Genomic DNA, 26,920 nt, shown 5'->3' with positions numbered 1-26,920 from the left:
CGCTGTCACGGAGAGAATCGGCGGCCGCTGTATACTGACGCCATGAGTGGGCCTGGCACGGCCGCCCGCGGAGGGAGGGACACTTTGCACGCGTCTTCTGGACCCATCACTTCCGGAGTCGGGATAGTCTCCGGTCCCGGAGCGGCGGCCCGGTCTCTGCACGTCGAGCTGCACACCCAGCAGGTGAGATGCACAGCTCTGCACCTTCAGCTGCTTTCTGGGGTCACCCCCCCAGTCTTGCCCCCTGTTACAAGGGTGATTAGCCCTGATACGGGGCATGTACTATGTGTAGCAGATAACCGATATCATTGGGGGGCCATGAGTAACACTGACTGGCTTTGGAGCCCCCTCTGAAAACAAAAGGGTTAATGTGTGATCCTCCTCCAGCTGTAAAATGACAAGCTGTGCTTTATCCTCTCCTAGGAAATGTATAGGAAATCTATAGGTGTCATCGCGTTCCCACTCGTTAAAACCCATGGAAGTTCCGGGCAAATGACCACCATCCTCTTTGGCATGATGTATCCGAATGGGGAGGAAGGTGGGCATGCGCAGCCCGGCCGGGGGTTATTAGAACCAAGCGTTTAAGGCTGTACTGTCAGAAAGCGCTCGCTGTGTGAACGGCGACAGGGTGCCTGCGAGATATAGGAGTAATGGCACAGCTTCCTTTAATGCCGTTCTAAATGTTTAACCCTTTAAGCCCTGGATGAGGTTCCTGCTGGAAAGGTCGCGCCTTTGGCTCTCACGGCCGGCGTTTAAGGTTCCGTAATATGTGACATGTAAGCATGTAGCGTGTTTTATAACACAGCTCGTGCTAATGCTCTGTTATTATGCAGTAACATAGTCATTCAGGTTGAAAGAATAAAACCTCAGCCCATCCAGTTTATCCCTCCTTCCGACCCTTCCTGCTTTTGATCCAAAAAATCTCCAATTAAGCTATTTTTCGGATTTTAACATTGAGGAGGAAAATTCCTTCCTGACTCCAAAAGCCGATCAGATTTCTCCTCGGATCAAGAAGCCCTAAAATGTTTATACCCCTGACCCCTGAATGTCCTGCTTTTACCCTTTTCGGAGGCATCCGGTGTATCTGATGGATCCCCCTCCCTCGGCGGTGGATTCCGTACCTTTACTGCCCCCACTGTAAAGAATCCCCTCCTTTGTTATATTTACTGACTACTTACTCCGCCGCACTGAATCAACCTCCTTTTACTGTCATTTTTACAGTATTTTTCACATTATTTTCTTAATCTTTTATCTCTTGAAATAACAAATAGCCGCTTTCTGATATCTGCGACTGAACGCTCTAAGATTTTTCCGGGTAATCGGTAGTTGGGGCTCAGAAACTCGTGACCCTGTAGATATTGAGGAAAGCGCTGCCGCCGTGTAACTCGATGAATCAGCCGCGGACGTATTCCTCTTATTTTCGGCGCTCTGGATAAATATTGTACGTTAAAAACTCAATCCGCTTCAGGTGTTTTCACGCTGGAAAAAAAAGTTCCCCAAACTTTTACATATATATATATATATATTTTATGATTATTTTTTTTGGTGATTTTTTTTTTTTTTTTAATTTTTGTTTACCAGAATTTGGAATTATATGAAGAAATTGTTCAAAAAAAAGAAATAAAAATAGTTTAATAAAAAAATAAAAATTGTTTAAAAAATCTGCTACACTCCTTTTATTTAAAACCCGGCGCATTCTGGGTACGGAGCAAGAACAGCAGAGACGACAGGTTATCCTAAACTCCGCCCCCCCCCGTAGACAGTAAGATTTGATTGGTTTCCAGGCACTAAAGTTGCTTTTTTAGGCTGCAGTCCCAATGAGTAACTTTCCACAAGGTGTTACGAGACCTGCCCCGCTTCTCGCAGCCCTGCTCTTTCTGTGCCTCTCTTGTAGTCTTGATATTGATAAAAGGGGCAGATATCTGGTAGTTCGTCCTGATGGCCCTTTGTTTTCGATAATGAGCAGTAGTAGTGGATACAGAAACCCACACACCCTGCCTGCTGAATATTTCAATTAGATGGAAGCCGGGGTAGGGTTTTCCGCACCACACGCGTGTCACGAGCCGGGGCCGGAAACATTGTAATACTTGTTAAGCGAGACCCCGTGCTGACGCCTATCCAGCCCTGCCTCGTAGCGACTTCCGCCTGCGCTACAAAGCAGAGTATTAATAATGTATCATTAAGCCCCCGCGAGCCGCGGGCGCCCGCCGACACCAACGCTTTAACGGCAGAGCTTCTTTTTAACATGAAACATCTTTGATCACGGCAGGGCAGATCAATAAAACAGGGAAGATCAAACACGTTTAACCCCATAAACCTGCGATACAATTAGAATAGAGTCGGTGAGACAGGGCGCCGTCAATCCTAAAAAAAAAACAAACCCCTGCTTTTTATATCGTTTTTGGGAACACGGATGTAACCCTCGAATTATTGTCGGCCCCCAATGCCGAGCATTTGCTCTTCCGTGTAACGCGGTAACGTGTAGCTCTCAAACAGCTTGATTTCCTCTTTAAAAATACTATTTCTGCTTTAAATGAGTTATACTGTTACGGTGATTTTTTTTTCCTTTTAATCTCTATTAAATGGTCAAAGTAATAAATAAAAAATGCTCTTCTCTGACGCCAACAAATCATTTTTCCGCCGGGACCATAATTTTTTTTTTATTTTTTAATGAAAATATAGAATATTATTCCTAACGCTGCCGTTTGATTTTCTTTCTGTCCCATGAAAATTTAAAAAAAAAAATTAAAATAAAAAATAAAAAAAATGTCAGTAGTTTTGATCCGGGTCGTGCGAGTCGGTCGGTTGGTTTGGAAGGGCTGGCTTTGTGCAGCTAGAAGAGGAATTTCTGTCCCAGAAACGAATGGTGTGTAGGCCCCCCGAATGGTGTGTAGGCCCCCCGAATGGTGTGTAGGCGGCCCCCCCGAATGGTGTGTAGGCGCCCCCCGAATGGTGTGTAGGCGCCCCCCGAAAGGTGTGTAGGCGCCCCCCGAAAAGGTGTGTAGGCGCCCCCCGAAAGGTGTGTAGGCGCCCCCCGAACGGTGTGTAGGCGCCCCCCGAACGGTGTGTAGGCGCCCCCCGAACGGTGTGTAGGCGCCCCCCGAACGGTGTGTAGGCGCCCCCCGAAACGGTGTGTAGGCGCCCCCCGAATGGTGTGTAGGAGCCCACAGTCGTGGCTCATCTCCTCTTCCAATGTCTCCGTTGTCTTTTCTTCTTCTTCTACAGTATTTTTCTCTCGCCGTTCTTTTCCTGACCGGTCTCAATCTGCATATGCGATATTATTCAATATTATTCATCTTCAGTAAATAGAAGCGGATGTTTTTTGAAACATTCTGTTCCTTTAGAAAACTGCACCAAGAAACTAAATATTGATGCAGTCTTCATGGTTTGTTTTGTATTTTTAAACGTTTTTTGTTTTTTTGGGGCTTCTGTTGTGCCCTGTGTAATAAAATGGATTACAAAAGTGTTCGGGCCGCTTTCCACTTCCCTTATTATTATTATTATTATTATTATATAGAAACGGTCAGTTAATTTCCTTCCGGTTATTGTAGTTGCCGTTGGATGGGCTCAGACTGCCCCCGACCATCCGTGGCCGTCACTCCGAGGGTTTAAAGAGCGCTATCTTTTACACAAAGGGGCGACGTCCTCGCAGACAGACAGGATTCGTATCGGATTTCCGGTTATTTCCATGCTAAACAGTGCAGGAAAGACGCGTAATAACGGAGGGTAACCGCCACTTTCTTCCTTGAGGCGTGAATTTAGTAACTTGGCATTCACCGGCAGATCGGCCCCCATCCGGCCCCCGTCTAGTCGCCCGTTTCTCCTGCTGTAAAGACTCAAACCTTAATCAGTCATTGGTCTCGTCTTAGATTCAGGAGCCGGATGTCTATCCTGCGCATGTTTAATCCCCTCGCTGTATTACCCGCTACCGCCTCTGCCGGGAGGCTGCCATCGTATCTGTAAAGTAAAAAAGTCCTTAAACCCTGGACTCTCCTCCTTGGAAGCGACTTTATAAGTGAGGGGCCGACGCTTTCAATGAGACCTCTTTACCTCGAAACCTTTTTGGGGGTGATGAGTGAGGCTGGGATTTGATGGTAGAAATAAAGAGATCGGCCTCTGACTTGGGGTCTCGGGAAGTCCGCGCTCCGTAGATTCGCATCGCTGCGTCTCTATAATTCCACCCGGCAGCGTTATCTTGGAAATGTATAATAATAATGTATATAATAACAGTCCTGCCTATAAAGTGTCTATAAACAGCCTACACGTTGTTGTTGTTTTATATAGCGCCCTCATATTCCGTAGCGCTGTACAATGTGTTGTTGTTTTATATAGCGCCCTCATATTCCGTAGCGCTTGTACAATGTGTTGTTGTTTTATATAGCGCCCTCATATTCCGTAGCGCTGTACAATGTGTTGTTGTTTTATATAGCGCCCTCATATTCCGTAGCGCTGTACAATGTGTTGTTGTTTTATATAGCGCCCTCATATTCCGTAGCGCTGTACAATGTGTTGTTTTATATAGCGCCCTCATATTCCGTAGCGCTGTACAGTGTGTTGTTGTTGTTGTTTTATATAGCGCCCTCATATTCCGTAGCGCTGTACAATGTTGTTGTTTTTATATAGCGCCCTCATATTCCGTAGCGCTGTACAATGTTGTTGTTTTATATAGCGCCCTCATATTCCGTAGCGCTGTACAATGTTGTTGTTTTATATAGCGCCCTCATATTCCGTAGCGCTGTACAATGTGTTGTTGTTGTTTTTATATAGCGCCCTCATATTCCGTAGCGCTGTACAATGTGTTGTTGTTGTTTTTATATAGCGCCCTCATATTCCATAGCGCTGTACAATGGGTAGACAGCACTTAACAAGTAGTACGTAACACTACAGGTGAGGAGGGCCCGGCTCAAAGAGCTTACAATCTAGAGTGATGTATTCTGTATTGGAGACTAGTGTTCATGTCGTATCAAGTGGTTCTGCGCGGTAAGATCAGCTTTATCCAGCGTAGTTTGCCGTATTGTGTTCCATGATTTGTTTTTCCTCCCCGTTATCTTCTTAATGAGACGTTGCAGCCTCGGATGTGTTTTCCGAGCGATTGCGTAATGAAGGCGTTATGTGATAACCGCGAGAATTACAGAAACCAGAGCGAGCCGCTAAGCTGTGAGCCGGCTGCGCTATTTAAAGAAGCTTTACAATTTCTGGCGATTGCTCCTATCCTGTTCACTAGATCCACTGTATTAGCTTCTGCTGGGAGGCTGTTCCACTTATCCACCACCCTCTCAGAACAAGTCAGAACTCTAAAACGAGAGGGTCAGAGGCTTGGACTGAATGGAAGGAAGTTTTACTTTACTAATATTTTACTCTTTTGGAATAACCCCCCCCCCCCTGTATTTTATTTCTCCCCAGGAAGCGGAGGTATGTTAGAGTCCGCGTTAATGTATGTAATTATGGGAACATTTCCGTTTACAGCATGAGTCCTCATTAAAGTTCATTCCCGGGGGGGGGGGGGGAATCTTAATGAAATAAATCACCAATTTTAAACGGTAAAATAATTGTAAATCACTCTGTTTGATCCGATCTTCGGTTTGTTTCCGGCTTTCGTGCTCTCTGTTCTCGGACGTCGGGCACTCGCGGATTCTGTGCGCCGTCACATGATTTTCTCGTGAAATGAGCCCAAATCACAAGTCTCTGATTACCCCCCCCCCGTCTATGCTTGTGTTATTTGTACAAATCCCCTTTGGGGGTAGTTTCGTCCTAATTACACGCGGTTACTCGATCATGTGATTGATCCATACGGAAATGATCTGTTACAGTCAAATTTGAATGCGCCTTTTATATATATATTTATTTTACTTTTTGTCCTAGGCTAGTTGACTGTTATAATTATTTTTTTTTTTATAATTTTCATCATTTAGTATTTATTTTTTTTACTGTTTTATTTTTATCATTTATGACAGGGGCGTCCTACGTTGTACGTCACCCTCTCGCTCTCATTGGCCACGTTGTAACCCGTGTCTTGGCTTCTGTGTTTTGCAGAGACGCCTGCGCCACCTGCGATACATCGCCGCCAGGAACGTCGTCAGTAAAAGCGGCTACCGTCTCCTCGACACGTACTTCACGCTTCACCTGTGCAACGACTCCAGAATGTATAAAGGTATCGGAGAAAGGGTTAAAAATAAAATGGCGATACAAGATGCGAGCGACATTAACCCAATAACCGCCATCCGGTGTGATTCTGAAAATACAACCCGATATCCCGGCTTGGAATAAAGCAGGGTGGTCTTCACGCTGTTAAAGGGGGGACTCGCGCCATTATAGGCACTTTCATCATATGCCCCCTTGAAGCGTAATATTCCTTTATGGGGTATTTTCTCCCGGGCAGCCGTAAAGACCCGGTCTTGTCATTATTAATAACGGGGGGGGGGGGGGGGGGCTGGCGAATCGCTGACCACGAAGTGAAACTTCAGCAACTTTGGTGTCTTTATTATTTCTCTGTTACAGAATTTTACAAGAGCGAGGTCGTCCGGGACTCTCTGGTAAGCCGAGGAACATTTTCAGTCGTTTTATTGTTTTTACTTTCTTGGTTTCATTTATTTATTCATTATCTTCGAAGTACATTTTTATTAAACTGCACCATGTTTTTAAAAGAGAAGTCCCACGAGCTGGCTTTGCCGTCAGGACATTCACCTACTGATCTGTCTCACCGGGACAGAACCCCCAGCGCTGTATACATTAATAACCCCCTCCACTGGCACTGTATAAGGAATATATAACCCCCTCCTCTGGCACTGTATATATAATAACCCCCTCTACTGGCACTGTATACAGTAATATATAACCCCCTCCTCTGGCACTGTGTACATTAATAACCCCCTCCACTGGCACTGTATACAGTAATATATAACCCCCTCCTCTGGCACTGTGTACATTAATAACCCCCTCCACTGGCACTGTATACAGTAATATATAACCCCCTCCTCTGGCACTGTATATATAATAACCCCCTCTACTGGCACTGTATACAGTAATATATAACCCCCTCCTCTGGCACTGTGTACATTAATAACCCCCTCCACTGGCACTGTATACAGTAATATATAACCCCCTCCTCTGGCACTGTGTACAGTAATAACCCCCTCCTCCAGCACTGTATTCATTAATAAGCCCTAACTCCGACACTGTGTAAGTAATATAACCCCCTCCTCTGGCGCTCTATACAGTAATATAACCCCCTCCTCTGGCGCTCTAGACAGTAATATAACCCCCTCCTCCGGCGCTGTATTCATTAATAACCCCCTCCTCCGGCGCTCTATACAGTAATGTCTGTTTTTATCATTTTGCCCCAATAAACCCCCTTTATCTGCAGACCTGGAGCCGCCGTTGCTGTCAGTCATGTGATATTTTGGGTGACTTTCCCGGCTCAAACACCACACTGAGCTGATGCTTTATGGCGATGCTAATGAAGTCCGTCACTGCATAGACTTTCATTAGTCAGAGAGTCCTTCTGGGTTATTAAGACCGAGTCATAATTAATTCCCACAGGGAGTATGATAAGGAGTCGGGGTGTAGTGAGTCTTCTTCACAGCTTTGGTGAAATTGTTTCCTCTTTTATGATTTAGAACCCCACGTGGCGAAGTCTCGATTTCGGTCTGGTGCCCGACCGGCTGGACACGTCCGTGTCGTGTTTTGTGGTGCGGATTTGGGGAGGGAAGAAAGAAGTTTACCGGCTGCTCATTGAGTGGAAAGTGAATCTGGATGGCCTGCGATATTTGGGTCCTCAGGTATATCTAATGTATTCATACAGCAGTAACAGATATACTTGGCGCTTTACCATTTACGGGATGATAAAGTATAATTAGTCCTGAATCATGAACGTTCCAAACAGGGTCCAATAGGAATGAAGGGCACTGCCCCTTAGAGCTTACAGTCTAATATCAAATAATTGGGGGGGGGGGGTTAAAATGCTCCAGTTCCGTTTTGTCAGAAATTAAGTAGATTTAAGAAGTTTTCGTGTTTTTGTTGTGAATCCCCGCAAATTATTTTTTTTCCTCCGGACAAGTAGTTTTTTTTCTTTTGAAACCATAACAATATAATAATATATAATAGTAATAATATATAATAGTAATAATATAAGAATAATATATAATAGTAATATAATAATATAAGAATAATATATAATAGTAATAATATAAGAATAATATATAATAGTAATAATATAATAATATAAGAATAATATATAATAGTAATAATATAAGAATAATATATAATAGAATAGTAATAGTATAATAATATAATAGTAATAATATAAGAATAATATATAATAGTAATAATATAATAGTTATAATATAATAGTAATAGTATAATAATATAATAGTAATAATGTAATAATGTAGTAATAATATATAATAGTTATAATATAATAGTAATAGTATAATATAATAGTAATATAATATATAATAGTAATAATATATAATAGTAATAATGTAATATATAATAGTAATAATGTAATATATAATAGTAGTAATATATAATAGTAATAATAATATATAATAGTAATAATAATATATAATAGTAATAATAATATATAATAGTAATAATGTAGTAATATATAATAGTAATAATGTAGTAATATATAATAGTAATAATGTAGTAATATATAATAGTAATAATGTAGTAATATATAATAGTAATAATGTAGTAATATATAATAGTAATAATGTAGTAATAATATATAGTAGTAGTAATATATAATAGTAATAATATAATAATATATAATAGTAATAATATAATAATATATAATAGTAATAATATAATAATATATAATAGTAATAATGTAGTAATAATATATAATAGTAATAATAATATATAGTAGTAATAATATAATAATAGTAATAATGTAGTAATAATATATACCGTATTTGCTCAATTATAAGACAAGGTTTTTTTCAGAGCAAATGCTCTGAAAAATACCCCTAGTCTTATAATCGGGGTCGTCTTATAATCAGACCTCAAATAGGTCTGACTATGAGACGACTAAGATCCAGATCCCCCCCCGCAGCTGCAGGGGACCTGGATCCTCCTGTCTCCTCCCGTCTCCTCCGCCCCCCCCCCCCGCCCCGCCCCACTTACCGGTACTTCTGAGTCCCCGGTGTGTAGCTGGGGCAGCGTGTGGACGTTTACGCGATTCGCGTAGACAACTTCCGCTGCAGCAGGAAGGAGGTGTGGCTAGCAGCGGGGGTTGTCTGCTAGCCACGCCTCCTTCCGGCTGCAGCGGAAGTGCGTGGGATCTACACGCTGCCCCGGCTACATGACAGGGAAGTCAGAAGCTCCGGTAAGTTTGGAGGAGGGGGAAAGGGAGTGTTAAATGGGGGGCATAAGGCATTTCTGGAGGCAGAGTGCTCTGTGAAATGCCTTTTAACCCCCTTAATGCCACTCTGCCTCCAGAAATGCCTTTTTAACCCTCTATACGCCACTCTGCCTCCTGAATGCCTTAAACCTCCCTATATGCCACTCTGCCCCATAATATGCCTTTTAACCCTCTAAATGCCACTGTGCCCCATAATATGCCTTTTAACCCTCTAAATGCCACTGTGCCCCATAATATGCTTTTAACCCTCTAAATGCCAGAGTGGCATATAGGGGGTATAAGGCATTTCTGGAGGCAGAGTGGCACATAGGGGGTATAAGGCATTTCTGGGGCAGATGTGCATAACTGGGGGGCAGGTTGGAAAATAGAAGGAAATAAAACCAAAATATTTTTCTCAATCATCGCTTTTATTAAAAAATAGTTTAGATGAATTAACATTTACTGGTAAAACTTTTTTCCTATAGGGTCGTCTTATATTCAGGCTTTTTCTTTTTTTCCTAAATTAATATTCAGATTTGGGGGGTCGTCTTATAATCAGGGTCGTCTTATAATCGAGCAAATACGGGAATAGCAATAATGTAATAATAGTAATATATAATTTATAATATATAATAGTAATGTATTAATAGTAATATAATAGTAATAATATAAGACATAATAACAATATAAGACTTTTTTTTTTTATGAATAAAATTTTGGTGGGGGAAAAAACCCCATTTATTCACAATTTGACATATATATATAAATTATACGCGGCTGCTACGGGGGGGGGGGTCCCACTAAAATTATATTTGTTAGCCTTGCTTACCTAGTGGGGGGAAAATGTCCGTTTCTCGCGCTTTCAATATTTAGTTAAGAATGTAATATGACCGCGCGGAGCGGACGCGTTCATTCGTTACGGCGTGTGACCCGCACTAATGATCTTTATGTCTTCCAGATTCGCGCCTGTAACCCCAACGAAATCATCTTTGGCCTGAATGATGGTTATTATGGCGCTTCGTTTGAAAGCAAGGTAAGCGAACGCGGGGTTAAAAATAAGTACTTTCACCTACACGGTGCGCTCGCCGGAAACATTGTGTAATAAAATGCTTTCCTCGTTATCGCTCTCGCTTTCAATGGCGAGCGAATGTCTGTTATATTCTTTATTATGGGCTAATATTCCCCAACGCCGTACAATGAAACACGGAGCGGTTATTACCGTATTTACTCGATTATAAGACAATGTGAATGTTAATTTAGAAATAAAAGAAAAGGCCTGACCATAAGACGACCCTGTAAGGAAAGTTTTATTAGTAAATATTCATTAAACTATTTTTTCATATTTAATAAAAGCTGTGATTGGCAAAAATATTTTTTGATTTTATTTCCTTTTATTTGCCAACCTGCCTCCCCAGTTATGCACATCTGCCCCCCCCACCCCGATATGCCTTATACCCCCCTATATGCCCCCAACTTGTCTTATAATCGAGCAAATACGGTAAATATATAACAAAGACACATTTACCGATACTTCAGAAGCTGAGCCTGCCATCTAATCTTATGATACAAACTTCCTGGCAAGAATGGGGGGCTTCTGAGAGCCCCTTTCATGAGCTTATGATCTGTGTGTGTACGTTATATCCAGGATATATATAATCTATAGTTCTAGGTACATATATATCTATGTATCTATCTGTATAATAAGATTCTTTATCGCGTCGTCTCGTACGGACTGGAGCGCTTTAAGGGGAAGTTGTGACAGCGGGGCTTTCTATTCATCTTTACAGTTTATTCCAATTCTATTAATTCCCTAGATAGATAGATATATATATAATTATACCGGTATATATGTGTGTGTGTGTGTATATATTAGTGTGTGTGTGTGTGTGTGTGTGTATATATTAATGTGTGTGTATATGTGTATATATATATATATATATATATATATATATATATATATATATATATATATGTGTGTGTGTGTGTGTATGTATACCGGTATATATGTGTGTGTGTGTGTGTGTATATATGTATGTGTGTATGTATATATGTATAATATATACCGGTATATGTGTGTGTGTATATATTAATATGTGTGTGTGTGTGTATATATAGTATATATATATGTGTGTGTATATATGTATGTATACCGGTATATATGTGTGTGTGTGTATATAAGTATGTATACCTGTGTGTGTGTGTGTATATATGTATGTATACCGGTATATATGTGTGTATATATGTATGTATACCCGTGTGTGTGTGTGTATGTATACCGGTATATATGTGTGTATATATGTATGTATACCCGTGTGTGTGTGTGTATGTATACCGGTATATATGTGTGTATATATGTATGTATACCTGTGTGTGTGTGTGTGTATGTATACCGGTATATATGTGCGTATATATATATTAATGTATATGTTTGTTCTTGCAGAGCCACACAGAGTCCCAGAGGAACAGCCATCTGCAGGTGGATCAGAGCTGCGTCCGGAACTCGTATGACGTCTTCTCGTTGCTCAGGTAAGAGGGGCGCTCTCTATCCCGGACGTCCCGCTCTCGTACCCCGGATTTTACCTGCTCTCTGCCGGCGTTCTAGAATTCCCCGTTCCGAGACTCTCTCCTCCTTAGAACCCCGTCCGTCCGCAGAAGCTTTCAATCTAACCTCCTATTATTATTATTATCCTTTATTTATATAGCGCCAACAGTTTACGCAGCGCTTAATACAATCCATAAATTCAAGGGATATGACAAGACAAGAATTGACAGACTAAGACAAACCGACCCGAGCTCAGTCCAGACCGGTGACCGGTCCACATCCCCCTCGCCGCAATCAAACCCTCCTCACCCAAGCAGCCTCTCTCCTTCTGTCTCGTTGCCCCTCGACCTCCTAATAGATTGTAAGCTCAAAAGATGAATTGCATGGTCACTTTTAATGCTATCGCTGTAATAGATCCATAGTGGATTCCTCTGCTGTCCGCCGTAACAGACGATTGGGGACCCTCGAGTCCCTCCACGTGCGGAGGGCTTCCGATTGATCCATCGCTGCAGCCGTCTGACTCGCATCTCAGCCGGTTTATTGCCCCGGTCAGCTGGTAAATCAGCCGCTGCGTCGACCAGCTTTCCGCTGTGATGCGTTAAGTTGACGATTCCATTTTTAAGCAATCTGAAGCCGTGATGGCCGTGGTCCTAATCTGGGGAATTATCTTTTCTTTTTTTTTTTATGGATAATGATCCAAATATTTCCACCTGGAAAACATAACTGCAGGACTGAAAAATAACCAAGATAGATACTAATAGATACCAGTTGCAGGATTTGGGGCTAAAAAAACAAGAGTATTTAATAAATTTTTCCATAATAACTTTCATTTGTCTTCCGTCACACATCTGACAAGCATTAAACATCTTTTAACAAACCTGCGTTAAGTGCCGATTCTGCATATAAAGGGAAAACGCTGCGTGGGATTTTTTTTTACATTTTTTTTTTTTTTTTAAAAGCCACATCTTAGAAAACCGATGGCTTGTGCTTGGTGCGGCCCCGCGGATCGTCAGCTCTGCAGCACGTTTTGGGAAATTCACCAGTTCTCAGAACTATTTAGCATATTTGTTAAGTAAAAGGCGGGGGGGGGGGGGGTTACACGTGTACACTAATATTTCGAGTTACGTTTATAAAAAAAATCTGGCTATTAGATATATTAGATAATTAATTTTTTTAGACAGATGCTATTGTATGGGAGCTGTATAGCGCATGATATTACCATCCGAGGGTAACACCAGCAGGGGCATTCTGCTTAAGGTAGACCGCCAGGGGCATTTGTTTCTCCTTGGAATGTATGGGTAGATTGTGATGCCCCCTGTGCGTAACCCTAACCCTCTGCGGAGGAAGGGGGATTCTGCAGAAGCCCCCCCCATGCTTTTGTAAAGGGACATAATGAAAATGTAAAGGGACCGCATGGCATTGAAGTACAAGGTGGCTGGAGAGTCCCCTTTAAGAAACGAGTTATCTGCGATTAACAGAAATCCCTTCCCAAATGCGATGTGCGCCCGTTTGTGTCCACGTTCCAGCGCAGCGTATATGGTCAGATGGAATCGTTTTTTAATGGCCTTTCCTTCTCTACATTTATGTTTCTATGGAGTTATAATTTAGATCCTGCCGTTGGACAGATCCGTTCCCGCCTCTGGCATATAATGTATACAGTGTTCATCCTATAAGGCAGGGGCGTCCAACCTGCGGCCCTGCAGCTGCTGCAGGACTACCTCTCCCACAATGCTCTTTCAGCTAAGGGGCTGGCTGAGGAGGATGGGAGATGTAGTCCTGCAGCAGCTGGAGGGCCGCAGGTTGGACGCCCCTGCTATATGGTTTCCAGCAGGATTACAAGTAGACGAACACGATTAACGTTTGAAGAAGGCTGTTGCCGTAATTTCTGTGGCCACGAGGCGGCGCCATTACACGCTCTGTTTGGTTCCTGACGGCGTTTAAAGGTACAGTAATGCTTAACTTTAATGCTCGCGCTTTAGGGCTTTTTCTCGGTTTCATTGCTGGGATCTTACATCGCCTCCCGCCGGGATCTTACATCGCCTCCCGCCGGGATCTTACATCGCATCCCGCCGGGGTCTTACATCGCATCCCGCCGGGGTCTTACGTCGCATCCCGCCGGGGTCTTACATCGCATCCCGCTGGGGTCTTACATCACCTCCCGCCGGGATCTTACGTCCCCTCCCGCCGGGATCTTACGTCCCCTCCCGCCGGGATCTTACGTCCCCTCCCGCCGGGATCTTACGTCCCCTCCCGCCGGGATCTTACGTCCCCTCCCGCCGGGATCTTACGTCCCCTCCCGCCGGGATCTTACGTCCCCTCCCGCCGGGATCTTACGTCCCCTCCCGCCGGGATCTTACGTCCCCTCCCGCCGGGATCTTACATCACATCCTTGAATGTGAAACTTTTAATATTATTATTATTTGATTTATGTGGAGGGATTCTTTGTTTCATTTCTTTTTCTCGAACTCTAAAAAGTTACTTCAGACTGTAAGCGACCTGCGGTAATCAAAGATTATTTGGTCCTAGACTGATGACATTTGCCATCTGTCCTGTGAATATTTTATGTAGACAGACTAGATATACTTTTAGTTAAAACCTGTCGTTAGTCACAGGTGTCTCCTCTTACTGGTTAATTCTGCAATCATTCATGTCATCCATTGCAAATTCCCTATTAAGATTCTGCAGATTTTAAGGAGACCTCCTATTGGATTCTTGTTCGGTTTGGTGCCATAGGCTTTTTGTCTTTCCGAATTAGTAACATTGGGGTCATTTATAAAGGTTTGCAGCGTAACATGAATCCAAATTTCAGTATAATTGTTACAGATGCAACATTATCTTTTCGGGGGGCGTTGGCTGTTTTTTTTTCTTCTTCAGGGTTTTGTGAACAAAAATCCAATATTTTTTTTTTTATTTAATATACCTGCCGTACACAGATTGTCGGCATTGGGTAGAGATGTCTATCCAGGCTGTTAAAGAACAAAATAAATGCTTTTATTATTTTACACTGCACTGTCCTTTGCATTTATGGTTTAAAATGAATATAAGAAACCCAAGTCTAATAGCTTCAAACTAACGTATTAGTTGGTGCAATATTTGTACGCTGGGTGTTTGTCTTCTGTAAAATGCGCTGGCCCTTTATTATTAATAATAATATATGTTAATATATGTGCAAGATTCATTGTAGGCTAGCGCAGTACTTTTTTGTGGCCACCAGGTGGCACTGCTGCGCTGTCTATTATCTCACGGTGCACTTCTTGTTTTATTATAAATATATCTATATAAGATATATGTATATATCGCCATCATATTCCGCAGCGCTGTGCAATGGGATTGTGATAACTAAAAATAAAAAATGTTTATATATAAAATTTGTATAAATGTATGTATATATATATATATATATATATATATATAATGTCTGCCCCTAAGACGTGTCATTCTGTGTGTCTGTAAAAAAAAAAAAAAAAGCAAGTTAAAGATCCATCAATAAATTTGGGTTACTCAAGACTTGACTGCGCTCCGCTAGATGAGACCAGGCATTACATTGGTTGCTATGGCGATTAGACCACTTTCAAAACTTTGCTCCTTAATAACGTTCGATGAAAATACGCGAACGATCCTTAACAACGGCCGCTGACGTGAGACGCGAGTTTATATTTCAGGATGATATACGGCCGGTTTAGGATCTCTGCGACGCGCCCCCCCCCGGGGCGTTTTTACACAATGCTAGTCTGGGAATCTACCCGAAATGAATAAGCAAAGTCTAATCCTTTTATCTCGCGGAATGTTCACGTTATTGAAGTTCTTACAAATGAAACCACGTTTTTAGGTTTAGCTTTCATTTAAAATCTGGTTTTCCTGAATTAGCGAGTAAATATTTAGCGTGCCGTGGCTCGGGCTCTGATCTTTATCTCGTGGCGATGTATACACGCGTGTGGCGTAGCTTTATAATTCACGTGTGAGTGGAGATCGGCCCGAGTTGCCCTGTTAATTAGAATTTAGGCGAATTAAGAATTTATTGGCGTTGAAAAAGAATTCCGGATGCTTGATAAAGCCGGAGGGGTGTGAAGTTAGTTGGAAATTAGATATTTAACCCTTAAGACAGGTCCTTCTTTTTCCTAAAACTTCATTTTATAGATCCATACACCAAGTTATATATATATGGGTATATACACGTTTTCTTCCTGTTCTCAGGTTCTGCACGATTATTCCTCCCCGTTAAGTTATCTCTCACATGTTGTTTGGTTTAGACAGCCTTTGTAAGGGGGGGGGGGGTGTAAAAATAAAATAAAAATTGAGGTGGGACCCTGTCCCAGCATGCCCTGCGGCGGGCCAATGGGGGGGGGCAGCACCAGGAATTCATTCAGCAGTGTTGTCTGTACTTTGAGTCTACCCACATAATTGCAACAGGGTTTCTAATGATTAATTAGCATTTTAAACTTGGATCAGCGGACACAACGTGTCATTGGGACACAGGAGTGATGGGAGTGATAAAGGGCCATTGGGACACAGGAGTGATGGGAGTGATAAAGGGCCATTGGAACACAGGAGTGATAAAGGGCCATTGGGACACAGGAGTGATGGGAGTGATAAAGGGCCATTGGGACACAGGAGTGATGGGAGTGATAAAGGGCCATTGGGACACAAGAGTGATGGGAGTGATAAACATTAACCCTGTCTGTGCTGGATTTCTGAAACATTTCATGTTATTTTAATGGACAAAATCTGCCTTTCTTTCAAAAACCAGGAATTTTCTAAGTGATCCCACACTTTTGAACGGTAGTTTGTGTTTCTACGAGGTAAAAAAAATAATTAAAGGGGACTCTCTGCTATGATTTATATTAAAAAAAAAAAAAAAAAGCATATCATGTTTGAATCGTTCCTTTATGACTTTCCACTTGACCAATATTTACCGAAATAAATGTCGTAAAGAGAACGTGTGCGGTTATAGAGCGTAAAATGGTGTTGGAAACGGTTAACGTTTTCATGTTAAAATGCGTATCGGAGTCGGCTTTCTCTGCTCCCCGACGCGTTTTACTGGATCCCGATCGGAGGAAGCGTGCTAAAGTTATTGCCGGTCCTCTGTCTTGTTTGGCTCCTCCCCCTTGCTGCCTTTACCGACAGCAGGCTGCATACCCCAGTATGCTTCTTGCACATGCTCAGTAGGGTTCTCATTCAGCTCAACAGGAGCTGGGCTGAAATAATCTGGGGTAGGGGCATGTATGATATTCGGATGTTTTACTAGCGTAGCAATTGGCTACGGCTTCAGTGACTTCAGTGTGAGCGCCACTGAGCATGCGCAGGAAGTGTACGGACGAGCGCTTCCTGCTCTCCGTAGGAAGGTATTAAATGAGATGCAGGTCTAATGTTCCAGCGGTAATTACTAAACCTTCTGACCGCCAAATGACCAAAGCCGGCGGTGTCATCAGTTTTTAGTTTTATTAGATATGGCATAAAAATATACCAATTTCTTCAATTTTTTCACAAAATTACAAACCTAGTTGACAAGTTTTTTTTTATTTATTTTTTTTGTTTACTTTCTTGCTCTCGTTTTATGATGGCCGCATCTGCCCCTGCTTTGCCACTTATTCCTCCCCGAAACAGCCATTAAGTATTCGCGAAGCCTCTCCTCGCACCCGGCCGAGGCTGCTGCTTTCGCTCTTTGTCGTGGCCGAGCCTCATCTCCTGGATTTTATTTTAACGCGGGGAGCTTTGCCGTATTCCTCCCTGAACGAGGGTCTCTCACTCATGCGATCGCTGTTAATTCCCCGAGATCTGCACACTAAGCCCCCCCCCGGCGGTCCGAGGAGATCCCTCGTTGCGCATGAAGCCGCCTCTTGATGGTTCGGTGCACTCGGATACGATTGACTTACGGCTGTTACAGCCACATGTTTTAAAGTCCGCTCTTATAACGGACGGATCCCCGTGCATGCGCGGGGGTTGGCGTTTTATCCTGAACATGTGTTTTGAACATTATTTTAGAGCCCGGCAGCCTACGTTAACCTTGTGCTGCCGGGGGCCGACACGAGCTGGAAAAAACCCTTCCACGTAAACCTTTTATGTCCCGTTGCATTGTCTGCTTACTCCGTCGGACTGCGGGTTTTACCGCAAAGCAAATAAACGCTGCAGAGACGCGCGAGACGCGTTACATCCGACCGGGTGAAAGTGGGTGAAATTACGGAAATTAATTTTATCGCCAACAATTCTGCGTTCCAAGGGTCTGACCAAGACGAACTGATACGTTGGGTGAAGAGCGCTTGCCTTGCAAGCTTACAATCTAAAGTGGTTTTTTTTATTGCATGTATTGCCCACATTTCACTTTTATACAGCCTTCTCCAATCGATGGACTTTGTTTGGCTTCTTTGGATTTATATTTATTTTATAATCGAATATAGATTTGTGGAAACTTGGCGCTTGGAGGGTTAAATCCCCCTTTTTTTCCTCCTTTTGTTACGTTTTGCAGGCTTCATCGGGCTCAGTGCGCAATCAAACAAACGCAAGCTACGGTCCAGAAAGTGGGGAAGGAAATTGAAGAAAAACTACGCTTGACTTCCTCCAGCAACCAGCTGGTAATGTTTGTGAGATGGATAGAAAGATAATTTAATTATTATATATAAATAAGATATTTATTATTGTGTTATATGGCGCCATCAAATTCCGAGGCGCTGTACAACGGGTAGACAGAACATAACAAGTAGTATATAACATAACAAACTGACTAACAGAGACAACAGGTGAGGGAGGGCCCTGCGCCCAGGAGCTTACACTCTACAATTTATTATTGTGGGTATATATTATACATATTACATTTCTGTAAGGGAATTGGTATGGTCGTGGTCGCCCCCACCCCTTCTGTAATTATGCCTCTGGCCCTTCTCGTTATCTGTATGGTTAATGATTAGTAATTATTGGTAATGATTGTAAGGATGGGGAATGAATGGGTAACGCCGCTCCCCCTCCGGCTGCCCCTCGTCTCGCATGAAGCTCCGTGTCTCCTAAAGCAGTGGAGGTGGTGGCAGCGCTCCGCTCTCCGCTCTCCGCTCTCCGCTCTCCGCTCCCCGCTCCCCGTGTGAATGTAGATGGGGGGGGGGGGGCTAAATGCCCGGGGAAGGGGTTTGGTTCCGACGAAGTCTTTCTGTGTCCGCAGAAGAAGGAGACGGAGTGCCTGCGGCTGAAGATCCTGGTGCTTCAGGACGAGCTGGAGAGACAGAAGAAAGCTCTGGGCCGAGAGGTCGATCTGCTGCACAAAGAGCAGAAAGCGCTGCGAGACAGACGTGAGCGAAATAATGATATAATCATATATACACTATACGGGGCCGCTCACTGATTTATCTATACACTATACGGGGCCGCTCACTGATTTATCTATACACTATACGGGGCCGCTCACTGATTTATCTATACATTATACCGGGGGCCGCTCACTGATTTATCTATACACTATACGGGGCCGCTCACTGATTTATCTATACACTATACGGGGCCGCTCACTGATTTATCTATACACTATACGGGGCCGCTCACTGATTTATCTATACACTATACGGGGCCGCTCACTGATTTATCTATACACTATACGGGGCCGCTCACTGATTTATCTATACACTATACGGGGCCGCTCACTGATTTATCTATACACTATACGGGGCCGCTCACTGATTTATCTATACACTATACGGGGCCGCTCACTGATTTATCTATACACTATACGGGGCCGCTCACTGATTTATCTATACACTATACGGGGCCGCTCACTGATTTATCTATACACTATACGGGGCCGCTCACTGATTTATCTATACATTATACAGGGGGCCGGTCACTGATTTATCTATACATTATACAGGGGCCGGTCACTGATTTATCTATACATTATACAGGGGCCGGTCACTGATTTATCTATACATTATACAGGGGCCGGTCACTGATTTATCTATACATTATACAGGGGCCGGTCACTGATTTATCTATACATTATACAGGGGCCGGTCACTGATTTATCTATACATTATACAGGGGCCGGTCACTGATTTATCTATACATTATACAGGGGCCGGTCACTGATTTATCTATACATTATACAGGGGCCGGTCACTGATTTATCTATACATTATACAGGGGGCCGGTCACTGATTTATCTATACATTATACAGGGGCCGGTCACTGATTTATCTATACATTATACAGGGGCCGGTCACTGATTTATCTATACATTATACAGGGGCCGGTCACTGATTTATCTATACATTATACAGGGGCCGGTCACTGATTTATCTATACATTATACAGGGGCCAGTCACTGATTTATCTATACATTACACGGGGGCCGCTCGCTGATTTATCTATACATTATACGGGGCCGGTCACTGATTTATCTATACATTATACAGGGGCCGGTCACTGATTTATCTATACATTATACAGGGGCCGGTCCGCTGATTTATCTATACATTATACAGGGGCCGGTCACTGATTTATCTATACATTATACAGGGGCCAGTCACTGATTTATCTATACATTATACGGGGCCGCTCACTGATTTATCTATACATTACACGGGGCCGCTCACTGATTTATCTATACATTATACAGGGGCCGGCTCACTGATTTATCTATACATTATACAGGGGGCCGGTCACTGATTTATCTATACATTATACAGGGGCCGGTCACTGATTTATCTATACATTATACAGGGGCCGGTCACTGATTTATCTATACATTATACAGGGGGCCGGTCACTGATTTATCTATACATTATACAGGGGCCGGTCACTGATTTATCTATACATTATACAGGGGCCGGTCACTGATTTATCTATACATTATACAGGGGCCGGTCACTGATTTATCTATACATTATACAGGGGCCGGTCACTGATTTATCTATACATTATACAGGGGCCAGTCACTGATTTATCTATACATTACACGGGGGCCGCTCGCTGATTTATCTATACATTATACGGGGCCGGTCACTGATTTATCTATACATTATACAGGGGCCGGTCACTGATTTATCTATACATTATACAGGGGCCGGTCCGCTGATTTATCTATACATTATACAGGGGCCGGTCACTGATTTATCTATACATTATACAGGGGCCAGTCACTGATTTATCTATACATTATACGGGGCCGCTCACTGATTTATCTATACATTATACAGGGGCCGGCTCACTGATTTATCTATACATTATACAGGGGGCCGGTCACTGATTTATCTATACATTATACAGGGGGCCGGTCACTGATTTATCTATACATTATACAGGGGCCGGTCACTGATTTATCTATACATTATACAGGGGCCGGTCACTGATTTATCTATACATTATACAGGGGCCGGTCACTGATTTATCTATACATTATACAGGGGCCGGTCACTGATTTATCTATACATTATACAGGGGCCAGTCACTGATTTATCTATACATTACACGGGGGCCGCTCGCTGATTTATCTATACATTATACGGGGCCGGTCACTGATTTATCTATACATTATACAGGGGCCGGTCACTGATTTATCTATACATTATACAGGGGCCGGTCCGCTGATTTATCTATACATTATACAGGGGCCGGTCACTGATTTATCTATACATTATACAGGGGCCAGTCACTGATTTATCTATACATTATACGGGGCCGCTCACTGATTTATCTATACATTATACAGGGGCCGGCTCACTGATTTATCTATACATTATACAGGGGGCCGCTCACTGATTTATCTATACATTATACAGGGGCCGGTCACGGAGTTTATTAACTTCCTATATAAAATATTTAATCTAGTCAAAAACATAATATGCCGTCCGATTATCCTCTTATTTATGTATATATTTTTTACGTATATGTATTTTGGGGGGGGGCTGGAATTAAAGCCGATGCCGCCGTGTGTTTCATTAGCGCGCGTCTTGTATATTTCCCCCTAGCGTGATAACGCAATGAAGTTCTTTCTTTGAACGTTTGACTCCATGTGGAAACTTCGCTTCTCTTTATTCCCGTTTAGCGACGGTTTTGCGATCGAACATCTGACACTTTCCTCCGGCCCCCCCCCCCCCCCCCTTTGTTTTTGGGCCTTTTCATAAAAATCCCATAAAAAAATGACCTAAAATATTGAATTCCTGACTTTGAACGCCTGTGAACTCCGCTCCGTGCCGCCGAGAAGAAATGGGGCATTTTGCGGTTTTTATGGCTTCCTGCAGGCTCCGGACGAGGGGCAGAGCGATGGCGCATGGGCTTTATTTTACTTTTCACTTTATTTATCTCAGGAAATACCTTTAACGCGGAGCACGAGAAATTACAAAAGCAGAAAGAATCTCTGAGTGAGCTGAGGAAAGAATCCACGGCGAAAAGGTAACAAAAAAGAGAGTCGCGTGGACTTTATATACTTTAGAAACCTAGAATTTGCCCCCCCCGTCTAGTCGCCCGTTTCTCCTGCTGTAAAGACTCAAACCTTAATCAGTCGTTGGTCTCGTCTTAGATTCGGGAGCCGTATGTCTATCCCGCGCATGTTTAATCCCCTCGCTGTATTACCCTCTACCACTTCTGCTGGGAGGCTGTTCCACTTATCTACTACCCTCTCAGTAAAGTAAAACTTCCTTCCATTCCATCTCAGCCTCTGACTGTATAGTTTCAGGTTACGCCGCCTCGTTCTAATATTTATCCTTTGAAAATACGTTAAAAGGAAACCTTCGCCTAAATAGCGGATGTAGACACAATGAGTTGTAATGAATGTAAGTGTTTGGAACACAGGAGTGATGGGAGTGATAAAGGGCCGTTGGAGCACAGGAGTGATGGGAGTGATAAAGGGCCGTTGGAGCACAGGAGTGATGGGAGTGATAAAGGGCCGTTGGAGCACAGGAGTGATGGGAGTGATAAAGGGCCGTTGGAGCACAGGAGTGATGGGAGTGATAAAGGGCCATTGGAGCACAGGAGTGATGGGAGTGATAAAGGGCCATTGGAACACAGGAGTGATGGGAGGGATAAAGGGCCATTGGAGCACAGGAGTGATGGGAGTGATAAAGGGCCGTTGGAGCACAGGAGTGATGGGAGTGATAAAGGGCCGTTGGAGCACAGGAGTGATGGGAGTGATAAAGGGCCGTTGGAGCACAGGAGTGATGGGAGTGATAAAGGGCCATTGGAGCACAGGAGTGATGGGAGTGATAAAGGGCCATTGGAACACAGGAGTGATGGGAGGGATAAAGGGCCATTGGAGCACAGGAGTGATGGGAGTGATAAAGGGCCGTTGGAGCACAGGAGTGATGGGAGTGATAAAGGGCCGTTGGAGCACAGGAGTGATGGGAGTGATACGCGTTTTTCTACTTGGTTGTAGATGTCTCCATTCTGTGGCCCCCGTGGTCTGGAGGCTCCTGGGGTCTGTAGAGAGATTTGTCGCTTCTTACGTTTTTTGTTATCATTATTTTTTTTATAATGTCAGGGAGTCCTTCCTGAAGACCAACGCTCAGTTGACCATCCGTTGCCGGCAGCTGCTGTCTGAACTTTCCTATATTTACCCCATCGACGTGGTGAGTAATCCGCAAACCAGCGGGGAAGGCCGTCGTTATTTTACGGCGTACGATCGCTTTGTGCGTTTTTAGTGAACCTCCTACCGATCCGTCCCGCTTTTGGTTGAAAAGAATAAAAAAAAAAAAAAAGAAATGAATTCAGGTATTTTTCGCTTTCTGTCACTTAGGGGGAAACATTTCTTGTTGACTCCAAAGGCGATCAGATTCCTCCTTGCATTTAAAAAGCTCTTAAATGTTTATTCTGGTATTTGTTGCCCTGTTAATGTATATTTCTGATAGGACCGCCTCCCTCGGCGGTGGATTCCGTACCTTTAGTGTCCTCGCTGTAAAGAATCCCTTCCTTTATCTGTGGCTGTGATCAATGTCGTCGTCCCAAAAATATAAATGCTCTTGGCTCGCGATGAATTACCTGAGGAGCGGCTTTACTGGCCCAGCCGAGAGTCGCTTCATGGTTGTATTTAATGCGGGATAAATTCCCAGTCTGCACACTTCTGCTGGGAGGCTGTTCCACTTATCTACCACCCTCTCAGTAAAGTAAAACTCCCTTCCGTTCCATCTCAGTCTCTGACTCTCTAGTGTTAGATTCCGGTCTCCTCCTTTGGAATAAACTCCCCTCCTGTCCTTTTTTTAACCCCATGAAACAATGGAGTATCGGGGGAGAATCTCCTTGCCCCGCTGCGACTCCTAGGCCGGCTTTGTGGCCCCGATCTGTAAGCGAGGGAGTGTCCTTGTGCGACCTTGGTCGTTTGCCGGTCTCGTAGTAGTTCCGGCAGAGACTAACGGGCATCATTAACTTAATGGAGTTCTTCTATCCCGCCAGCTCTTTCAGCGTCTGCTCATTAAATCTCTGATTAATCCGCCGACCTGTTTGTCACTCAGCCCGCCGCGTTCCACTCAGCGTTATTCTTTCAGGCTGAAAATGAGCGGTGGTCTGGCTATTGTACCTCTTCCCGAGTTTTGTCTAAAGGCTGTCCTGTACAGCGGGCAGTTACTTTCAAGGAATCCATGTATAAAGTGGATATAGAGGCAAAGGTGATAATTGTTAACCTTATTTGCATGCGCCTACCCAGAATCCCTTGTGGTTGTGAAAGCACCATGAGATTTCTGAGGAAAAACAAGCCTTCTGGCTTGTCTGGTGTCTGTAGATGAGTGTTTAATAATACTTCTACTACCCCTTAAATTTAAGTGGAAGGGTTTCCATCACCTTTACCCACCATAACTTATGTAATGGTATTCTTTCAGGCTGCTCATCACCTCGAGTAACACTCATTACATCCGCAAATATTATTCTTACTGGGCTGCCGGTTAATGGGAATTCCCAGCCATGCATTTCTTCATACGGCTGCCCAAAAAGCAATCACCTGGCCTCAGTTCAGCCATCTCTACCACTTCTGCTGGGAGGCTGGTCCACTTACCCACCTCCCTCAGTCATTCCAGGAGTGTGATTGAAGTCGCTGTGCAGATAAGCGTGGTGTTCTGCGGCTTAGACTAAGCGGAGTTCGTCTCTACCTTTAAATGATTTCAATGGATTCTTCCAGTGAATTATTAGCCGTTTATTTAATTATTTCTCAGGAAATCTGATTTACGGAAGTAAATAAATAAATTCCGCCGGCTGCGCATGGATGGGTTTCTCTGTTTCAGACTCGTTTCTGTGGTGCTTCATGTGATTTATTCTCTTAACAGCACGACCAAAAGGACTATGTTATATGCGGCGTGAAATTACCGAATTCAGAGGATTTTCAAGGTACTGTGTATGTTGTTTTTTATTTGGGGCGGGGGGGGGCTGGGGGTTTTCCTTTCTGTTGCGCCCTTAAAAATTGGTGTAGTAGCGCGACGCCACCTGCGGGGGCACTAGCTGTCACATGAGACCGTACTGCGGAAACCAATAGCAGCCAGCCCACGTCACGTGATCGCTGTGTTCACCAATCAGGCCAATAATGCCATTTTTATATATATGTTCCTGTTGTTTGTATTATTTTTTTGTAAATATGTTTTTATATTTTTTAATATATTTTTATGTCTGTTTATATTCGTTTGGAGCGAGGGATAGAGGGAATTTTGGGCAAGTTTAGTTAGAAAGAGAACGGCACGGAATCCTCGCGTAACGGCTCCTTTTCTTCCCTGGCAGCAAAGGATGATGGGAGTGTAGCGGTGGCTCTGGGTTATACGGCCCACCTGGTCTCCATGATATCCTTCTTTCTGCAAGTCCCCCTGCGGTATCCCATCCTCCACAAGGGCTCCCGATCCGCCATCAAAGACAACATCAACGACAAGCTGACGGAGAAGGAAAGAGAGTGAGAGACCAGACTATTGTTTTCTTCTTTTTATCCTTTTTTTTTTTTTTTTTTCTCACTGTCCCCGCTCACCCCCCCGTCTGTTCCCCCCCCCCCGCAGACCCCTTCTTACCAGTCTGTGCATCCAAGCAGCCCTCGTAGAGCTATCCCGGTAGACTTGGTCCAAACACTGGTTCTCTGTTACACGGATGGGTCATCGGCGGCCCCCCAAAGACACACACGGGCCGTATTAATGAGAGCCGTTCGCTGCTGGAACGCTCGGCGGGAACATTCCTTGGCTTTCTTGTTGATCGCTCCCCGCTCGGGACCTCGAGAGATAATTATAGAGCGTCGGTTACTAGCGTAATAAAACATTCATGTGTTGATTAGTAACGTGCAATATTATTTTATTAAACCTCTGGCGTGAACACGGCCCCCCCGCGGGTTACATCTCAACGCCCCTGGTGAGTAGCAGATAGTTGGAGCGTTTCGGGGAGACCCGTGCCAGGAGCCGGGCTCAGGGGGGAGCTCTGGGAACCTGAGGTCTGGACGCTGGGAATGCGGGGGTCCCGGGTTACGAGGGTCCGGGCCCGGCAGGATGAGTTCCGGTCTCCTGTGCTGTCATCTACGTGCTGCTGAAAGGGTTAAATATACAATTGTTGAATCATTTCTAAAATATATTTAAGCGACGAGCTATCCCGGCCGTTCTTTGTGAAATGAAATAGGAGGGGGGTGAGATAGCCCCCCCCCCCATGGACTTTATCTTGCAGATTTTAGTATAATCCAAAGACTGCGAGCGCTCTCTGCGAGACGTCTGGTAGCGGGGAGGCGATTTGGCCGCGAGATTTCATCGTGCAGCAATGTGCGTTTCATCAAACCGGGAAAATCTCTCCCCGAAACGACCGGCGAGATCTGCGCAGAGTCTGTCTTCAGAAGCCTTGTTTTTAGTAAAACGAGTGTATTTGACTTGGCCGTAAGTAGCGGTTTCTGTCACGCTGATTATCTCGGGGAGCCGGCACGACTTGTCTGACCGCTTATTCCCGGATAATCACAAAACGTCCAATTTAGTTTTATTCCTTGCATTTGCTTCTAGATTTTAAGCAGTCCTCCCCGTTCTATGATTCTCGGCACTTTACAGAAAAAAAATGTTTGTCCACGGAATGAACTAAAATTACCATTTTTTTTTTATGTTTTATTTTAGCAATTTTTAATGACTTTTTTT

At 43.7% G+C, this 26,920-nt stretch overlaps 1 protein-coding gene across 1 annotated transcript in view; it reads left to right on the top strand.

Annotated features, from left to right (window-relative positions):
* Positions 1-42: 42 nt before the first annotated feature.
* Positions 43-26,920, top strand: part of LOC149279848 (UV radiation resistance-associated gene protein-like) — a 41,708-nt gene continuing 14,830 nt past the window's right edge. Inside the window, exons 1-12 of the mRNA XM_089500840.1 lie at positions 43-183; positions 6,034-6,151; positions 6,499-6,533; positions 7,617-7,778; positions 10,302-10,376; positions 11,784-11,869; positions 18,349-18,454; positions 19,033-19,159; positions 22,169-22,253; positions 23,338-23,425; positions 25,109-25,169; positions 25,554-25,719. Coding sequence (XP_089356966.1) covers positions 43-183; positions 6,034-6,151; positions 6,499-6,533; positions 7,617-7,778; positions 10,302-10,376; positions 11,784-11,869; positions 18,349-18,454; positions 19,033-19,159; positions 22,169-22,253; positions 23,338-23,425; positions 25,109-25,169; positions 25,554-25,719 — 1,250 coding nt within the window. The remainder of the gene's footprint in view (positions 184-6,033; positions 6,152-6,498; positions 6,534-7,616; positions 7,779-10,301; positions 10,377-11,783; positions 11,870-18,348; positions 18,455-19,032; positions 19,160-22,168; positions 22,254-23,337; positions 23,426-25,108; positions 25,170-25,553; positions 25,720-26,920) is intronic.

The sequence above is a fragment of the Sceloporus occidentalis genome, unplaced genomic scaffold (assembly GCF_023333645.1).
Source record: "Sceloporus occidentalis isolate IW3139 unplaced genomic scaffold, rSceOcc1.0.p SCAF_160, whole genome shotgun sequence".
In the NCBI taxonomy this organism is placed as follows: Eukaryota; Metazoa; Chordata; class Lepidosauria; order Squamata; family Phrynosomatidae; genus Sceloporus; species Sceloporus occidentalis.
Note: the sequence above shows the minus strand (reverse complement) of the source record. Positions and strands in the feature narration are given on the sequence as shown.